The sequence below is a fragment of the Thunnus thynnus genome, chromosome 12 (assembly GCF_963924715.1).
Source record: "Thunnus thynnus chromosome 12, fThuThy2.1, whole genome shotgun sequence".
NCBI lineage: Eukaryota > Metazoa > Chordata > Actinopteri > Scombriformes > Scombridae > Thunnus > Thunnus thynnus.
In genome coordinates this window covers 10,823,491-10,831,582 of record NC_089528.1, presented here as the reverse complement: position 1 = coordinate 10,831,582, position 8,092 = coordinate 10,823,491, and the positions used below count along the sequence as shown (strand labels likewise).

The following is an 8,092-nucleotide window of genomic DNA, read 5'->3' as shown; positions in this document are numbered from 1 at the left end:
CTGTATCCAAAAAAAGGCCACACATAAACTCTTAGATCAGCTTTGTATGAGATAATAAATGATCAGTATGCAGAATTTCAGTGAAGGCCCATAAAACGTCCAACATACACTGATATAAAACTTACTCACAGCGTTAAGTATTGACAGAAATGTGTTGCTTTCCTCTGTTCTTCTTAAACAGATTGAACACATGGCGCCTGGCCAAAGCAAACACTTAAATCATCATTGCAACTTTGACATGCAAATGCAGTCTCTCGGTTCAAGAAAAAAAAATCAAAGGCAGGCAATGTGGCGGGAAAGTCATGTAACTAAAACGTAGAGGAGAGGAGGGTGGGACAGCAGATTGTTAATTATTAGAAAAAGGAGATGACTGACTTTTCTCGACACTTCGTTGCACCTCGGGCAGGTTTACAGCGACAACATGCTCTCATATTCCCCACGGTATTTATAACTCGGTCAGCTGACCGTGCACTTGGACTAATCCACTACGCGGGGAGATTAAGTCACCCCAGGAAAATTACGAATTAACAACTAAAATCTTTCAAATATTTTAGACTAAACCTACAAAGGTAATTTAATGACCATTGTTTGTTGAGTACCCACGTGTTATACTGTACCGTATTTATAGTAAAGTGTTAAAATGAGGCAGATGGCGGTGAGCGGCCGCCCCGCCCCGGGGGAAGTGGTACGGTCCTCTGTTGAAATTCCGAGAATTGAGCTGCTGTGTTTCTTAGAACTGGATTCTCAGAACTGGTGATGCACAGAGTTTCGAGGAAACTTTTACAAGGTGACTTTTTTTCCTTTCCTATTTCTCAGCATTGGGTCAGAAGTGTTAGTGAAGTAGCGGAGGCTCATGTGGCCACCTCGTATGCTCCGGGGCTGGATTTCTTTTTCAGCATTTTAACTTATTTGTGATTCCTTTCAGCTAGAAGTGAACTAGCAGATGTAAATCATGAGAGTTGGGTTTTGACAGCTGCAGTCTGTGTTTCAGACGGAAGTGCGGCTGTAGGCTGTGTGTGTGCAGATTTAATTGTATCACTTGTGCTCCAAGTAGCTGGTTTTAGAGTGAAAACAACGCGCTGTTTTACGACGTGAATCTTGAGCTCAGACGGCAGTTAATTTAGTTATAGCTATTTTATTTAGGCTTTTATATTTGATACACCATAGTTGTTTACCTGCTATCAAAAGTGGCGCAATAGGACCGGTCTGTCTGGTTCAGTCTAATTTTCTCTGCGCATTTTTTTTGTCGCCAAACAATCTTTTCATCTCACTAAATGTATCTAACGCATGGCAGACGATTCCCAGCATCAGTTTTCATCGAGCGAACGATTTTTAAAAACATAATAAACTAGGAAACAGTCCCCAGACATGACAGCTATCACTATTTCTGAACTTGAACGGACTTGCTTGTGTCGGCCTGCTCGGTGCTTTTTTAGACGAAGTTACGCAGCAAAGAAGAACAAAAAAAAAAAAAGAAAAGAAAAGAAAAAGACCACTCCTCGAAATCACATCCTACGAAATCACGCTGTCTCAGTTTAGTCCAATATGTGAGGCTTAGAAATAACTCTAATAGGAATAAATAGCAGGAGGGGAGTAAATACTAATGAGTTAAATGAGATGAGTTCTACTTATATCGGGGGACAGGAAACCTCTCTGTGTACTGGCAACCTAATCTGAGCCTGAGCAGCCAGGACGGAATGTGCTCAACGTCAAACACGTTTACAACCGACAGGCTGCAGGCTGCCAGCGGGAGTCTGGCCTGTGAGAGGCTGTAAAACTGCTCGGGGACACGGACAGACTGACCATATCAACTTCAAAGTTCAGATTGTGTCTAGTTTATAAAAGTATTATCGGTATTATGGTTTATTGTTGTCTCAAAATGAAGCATGTTCTAATAAGTTATAAACTATAGGTGTTGGTTCACTTAGAAAATATAACCGTTTTCAATAATACACTGTGTAAAAACAAAAAAAAACGGATCATGTGTAATAACAACGTCGTTACGGCCAAATATGAAGTAAGCATGGCTGAAAAGGTTTGGTGAACATCCCTTTTACTTTTCTCGTTGCAATGGCGCCGCCTGCTGTTCAAACACAGTCAAGACACGTGTTGGGGGTCAAAGCTTGTTTTGATTATAAGGTTTTAGAGCAGGTGGCTTGTGTTAGAGGATGGTAATATACATACTACGAGTATTTATCATCTTATGATATTATAAGAGTGTTATTTAATAAATAACGTGTGTTACTTGGTTAATTTTTCAAATTCCAGTTAAGGCTTAGATTGCGATTTTGCTTGTATTTTGGGATATAAGATGATTTCTGTGTACCAGCATATTGTCAGAAGATATATTTTCATTGTGCATCAATTATTATTTAGTAGTAATGAGATGTAACTTAAGTTAAATATATTTTTCTGAAGATATGATTGCGTTATGCTCACAGTTGCCCAAGAGGTGACCACCCTTATGTTTTCACTCAGTCAACATACAGAATGTGTACCCCTTCTCTGTGTCTGCCCTCATTTAGCTTTTTTAGTCATTGATAATGAACAAACAATTTATTAATTTTGCCCCCGCTCAGATTCTGACAGCATGGCCATGACTACAGATGGCTGCATTCAATTCACACGCCATGCAGGCGACGTCCTGCTCAACTTCAACCGCCTCCGCAGCAGGAACATCCTGACTGACGTCACCATTCAGGTGGAAGGACAACAGTTTCATGCTCACAAAGCCATCTTGGTGGCCTGCAGGTATGCATCACCATCAGATGTGATGAACAATATTTTTTTTGCCCGTAACTGTTGAATTCACCGTCCAGATGTTTATTAAAACATCCCTCTCTCTTGCTTTCTTTCTTACAGTGGTTTCTTTTATTCTGTGTTCATGGATCCTGAGAACGCAAACCTTAGTGCCATCAGCTTAGACCCCAAAGTGGACCCCAAGAGTTTCTCCATCCTGCTGGACTTTATGTACACATCTTGTCTGAACCTGATGGATAGTCTTGTAGTGGGCACCATGAACGCAGCCCTCTACCTCCAGATGGAACATGTGGCGGACACCTGCCACAGGTTCATCAAGTCCAGGTAAGGATAACCGAAAACGTGACAAGTGTAGGTGAACATGGAAGGGATCTGAGTTGGAGGTTATAACATTGAATCATATGTTTCTCCAGGCATCAGTCTCTGAATATGCAGAATGAAGAGGTACAGATCAACTCAGTACATCTGGCTGAGGAAATCCCTGCTTTGAGGTCTGTCGACACAAAAGATCCAGACTTTAGAAACAACCACACATCAACCTCATCCTCTCTGCAGGACTCCAGGGGCTATATCCCCAATATTTTCAGGGGCATCAACACCTCTGGCTCCTATCATGTGTATGGTGACCTCCATATCCCTGCAGGGAAGTTGGAAGGTTCCCATAAGATCAGCGCCCTTCCCAGAGGAGGGGCTTTGTCCCAGAAACAATGCTCACAGGTACCCAACACCAACATGGCTCACAATGAGTCCATCATCTCCCACCCCATGCCATCCCACCCCAGTTTTCCCACCGCTACTATCCGACCGGCAGGAGCCCATGGGAGCCTTCAGGGGCCTGCCGCTCCCATGGAGGAAGACAGCATTCAGCACCCACAAACCAGCTGCCTTAGATTGTCTCCAGGTTTTAGTAAAGGTGTGATTTGTAGCCCTCAAAGCCCCCTCAGATCTGACTGCCAGCCCAACTCGCCCACAGAGTCCAGCAGCAGCAGAAACGCGACCCTGAGCCTCAAACAACCCTCGGACTGCCCCAAAGACACCAAGGCCCGCAACTGGAAGAAGTACAAATTCATCGTTATGAACCAAACTCCTCATGAGGAAGAAAAGGAGGCTCAGAGATGCAGCGCTGAAGCCGGATCCCCCACACACAGCCCCTGCAGGAGTGGTGGAGCAGGTGGACACAATGAACTCCAGGGTGAGGAGGGAGCCAACGAGCACAGAGAAGAAATGCCCATGACTGTTGACAGTTGCAGCAGCAGCACCTGCAGCAGCATCAGGTAAAACTACATCTCACTGTCAGAACAGTAAAGTAGAACTTAATGCAAATTGGTTCAAGAGCAGAGGTCAACTTTCTGTTAACTCTGTGGTCTTCTTCCTTCGTGCAGCCACCGCAGATGCTCCTCCTGTGGCTGTGACAGCCCTCAGCACCTGGAGGCCGGTCACCTTTCTCCAGACTCATACAGCAGAGAGGACACCAACAAACTACACTCAGAGTATTCCTCCTCCAGCTGTGGTAAGTTCTGTTATACATTTGAATTACTACAAATGATTTGTCAGGATTATTTTAAACAAAACCACAGAGGTGTACTGAGTCACGCGTTGATTGTTTTTGCTGTGTTTCTACAGAGAACACCTTTTTCTGCAGCGGATGTGACTCCAAATTCACAGAGGAAGATTCCCTGAAAGACCACATGGTCCAGGTCCACAGTGACAAGCCATACAAGTGTGACTGCTGCCAGGCTGCCTTCCGCTACAAGGGCAACCTGGCCAGCCACAAGACCGTTCACACTGGTAAGATTAATTATGGCCGGTTAGCTTTTTGATGTATCATTATACCGACATTGTGGGTGTGACTGATTTATTCATTGCCCAACCTGCTGTATCTAAACTTGTAGGTGCAAAGCCATACCGCTGCAACATCTGCGGTGCCCAATTCAACCGACCAGCCAACCTCAAGACCCATACCCGCATCCACTCTGGAGAGAAGCCATACAAGTGTGAGACATGCGGTTCCAGATTTGTCCAGGTGAGAGCAATACCTATTTAGAAAAGGGGGGAAAAAAAGCTATGTAAATGTCAAGCCGCTGCCTCTATGTGTAGGTATTTAATATTATTTTTTCCTCCAGGTGGCCCATCTTCGCGCCCATGTGTTAATTCACACAGGAGAAAAGCCGTACCCTTGTGAGATCTGTGGAACGCACTTCCGCCACCTTCAGACACTCAAGAGCCACATGCGCATCCATACCGGAGAGAAGCCTTATCATGTAAGCTCCCTAGTCAATCTCACTTCCTTATCCACTACTGGCTAAAAAGAGAGTAATCCTCTCTCCCCTATGACCCATGTGCCTATCAATAGTTATGAGTCTGGAGTCGTAATCCAAGAGAGCTATGAACTAATAGATGGAGTTGGGGGATGAAACTGTCCATTTAAAAAAAAGCTATTCTAAATGAGGTATTTTCTTCTTTTTCTTCAGTGTGAAAAATGTGACCTCCACTTCAGACACAAGAGTCAGCTGAGACTCCATCTCCGACAGAAGCACGGCGCCGTCACTAACACCAAGGCTCAGTATCGCAGGACTCCCAGCAACCTACTGGCGGGCCTGGTGAACTCCTGCTGAGCCTGCTGCAGTCCGGTTGTGTGTCATTTTCTTTTTGCGTCTGCCACCATGCTGTCAAAAGATCTTTTATTTTTTCTAAATACGAACAGAAACATAAATATTATATATATTTGCCCTTTATGCATTTGTAAATGATGCACATTACTTGATGTAAGCTCTTTGGTATTTCAAAGATTGTAGAAGTTTATGTTTTCGTTGTGAATGTCTAACAACAGAATGTACATTTTGAATGTGAATTTGAGCAGGTATTTCTCTATTTCACGGTTCCTTAGCAGAATGTCAGCATTGAAGGACAGTCCTCTTTCTCTTTCAGATTGAGAATCACTGTTACATTTTTTGCTTCTGATATTGGTATGAATTTGCCCGCTAATGTGGTAACATTTAGTCCTTTGAAATCGTCAGGCTTTTTTGTAAATAAGATAATATATATTTTCAGATTGCCGTCTGCTGGCAGAGTACGAATATATTCACGTTACATTTGTTTTTCTTACGTGCAGTGAGCTTCACTGAATGTCAGTCATACAAGGGCTTGCTATTTTGCCATTTCATAGATTGTGGTACGTATTGTACGTATATGTACAGATTGTTATTCATTAAAAAAATTGCTGTGTACATATTTTCTTTTTTTTTTCAATAATTTTTAGGCCTGTTGGTATTTTGCACATACTCATAATGCTGTAATTCATATATTTTCATACTTTTCATTCAAATATTTCTTAAAATGTCCTCAACATGTTGAAACAGTGTGTTGACACAGTTTGTTAAACCCTGTGCCCGGCACTTGCTATATTCTTATTTATATTCAAACTTTTCTTTGCTGTATTCTATCACATTTGGTGCTGCAATGATCCAGTTTCCCCCAGGGGGATCATTAAACTTGGATTGTATTTTATCAAACCTTATGTATTATAGTGCACTCGTACGAACCAGTATATTCATAGTGCCTTACATTCACACTTTTCTATTGGCTCTCCTCCCAGACTAACTATTAATACGTTATAAGTTTGTCAATATGAAAGCCCCTGTACTTATGAACTGCTTTTGTGATGTATTTCACATTTGGTACATTGTCCTGTTGTCATGTGTATGCATGTCAGATGCTGTCGTTGCGAAAGCTGATCATTGTTGTGTGTAGCTCTTAAAATGCAGATACACCAGGCCTCAAGCTAAAAAATGCTCAGGAATATTAGTAGTATGTCAGCAAATGTCTTTGTAACTGCAGATTATATATATATGATATATATATATATATGACATGAAAATAAAATGTATATTATGTAGCATACATTGCAAGAGTGGTGTCCATTATTCATATTCATATTCATGACCTTACATGTAAAAAGTAGGCACACTGATGTGTTGTGATAATGCAGGTAAATCTGACCTGGATGCTTTAATGTATGAAAGTATTACACAGACAACCTTTGTGTTGCCTAGTTCTGATTGGACTGTTATGGTAAAAATGAGCTTTTCCACACTTTTCATCATTTGTGTATCTTTGCAGAAACCTAATTTCAGTGATATCCCGCCTTGTCCAAAATGTTTAAGCTAGGTGGGTATCCAGACCTGCAGCGAATCAATAAGCAAACAGGGATAAAGTGGAATCAGGTGATGGCATGAGGAAGAAAAGATGGCAGGTGTTGAAAGTTCCACTATGTGTGGCCTCTTCAGGCCTACTTTTAACTATTTTATTTAATTAAAATTGGAGACAAATTAACATGACTTAATGTGTTGCACCAGTTTCTGAGGAATTTGCACACCTTGTGCAACGTGTACTTAATGGGAACTGAACCCTCGAGAATGTTTATGCAAATACAAATAAACACCACAAAACTTAGGCAACCACCTGAAATTCAGAGGCAATACAGGAGCTGTGCTCAGGCATCTTGCAGAAATCCTTTGATAACAACCTCAAAAGAAAAAAAGAGAAAAAGAAGAAGTTCAAAAGTTCCTTGTACTCAGATGTAAGTGACAGATGAGGTAAAGCTCACTAGTTTGTGCAAAGTCATGCTAACATCAGTATGAACTTGTTGGATGTTTTGTAGATAGATGCTATGTGGTAATATTAAAATGAGGGGGTTGCAGAGATATAAAAAGTAAAGCCTAGAGATGTGCAGAAAGGGGCTTGGATCCTGGATTCCTTGGGAGAAGAGGAGGAGGCTTTTTCCTTGTAAGAGATCCCCTAGAGACTCTCTTTAATTTTTGTTTTTTGTATTTTACTATTTTCGTAGTTTTAGATCGCTTGCTTTGTAAAACCAAATAAAACTGGTTTGTATTCTTACACACTCCAACCAAAGTTCCTGACTTGTGCACATCTCTGAGGTTCTCTGGTGTTCCTTTAAGGTAAGAAATGACGCCTCCCTTGGGATAGGCTGAAATATATTTTGAAATTGATTAGATTAAAAAATTATTGACTCCTGTTAAGTTAAAAATTAGTGGTGTGTATTAAATGATAGTGTAATAATGGTTCAGGTTCAGTGACTAATGCTAATATACAGTTGTACATGTGTTAGAGGTAGGATTCCAGTACAATATTGGGTTGAGGGTTTATAATTAGGAGTCTAATTGGCTAACTGTTACGCCTGGGACACACTGAATGCGTGAGCAGCGCGTGCGCGTGTGTGTCGCTGAACTGCTGCGTCTCTCACGCTTGCAGCGTCCACACTGTCCACACTAGACAGGCTGAATTCTGGTTCCCTAAGCAAGGCTAGGATGGT

General features: G+C 41.8%; 1 protein-coding gene across 1 annotated transcript; it reads left to right on the top strand.

Annotated features, from left to right (window-relative positions):
- Positions 1 to 645: 645 nt before the first annotated feature.
- On the top strand, positions 646 to 6,660 carry bcl6ab (BCL6A transcription repressor b). Its single transcript, XM_067605373.1, has 9 exons — positions 646 to 787; positions 2,580 to 2,751; positions 2,863 to 3,084; positions 3,174 to 4,034; positions 4,143 to 4,270; positions 4,384 to 4,548; positions 4,653 to 4,783; positions 4,884 to 5,021; positions 5,232 to 6,660. The coding sequence occupies exons 1-9, from the start codon at positions 757 to 759 to the stop codon at positions 5,373 to 5,375; spliced, it is 1,992 nt and encodes a 663-aa protein (XP_067461474.1). The 5' UTR covers positions 646 to 756; the 3' UTR covers positions 5,376 to 6,660.
- The last annotated feature ends 1,432 nt before the right edge of the window (positions 6,661 to 8,092 follow it).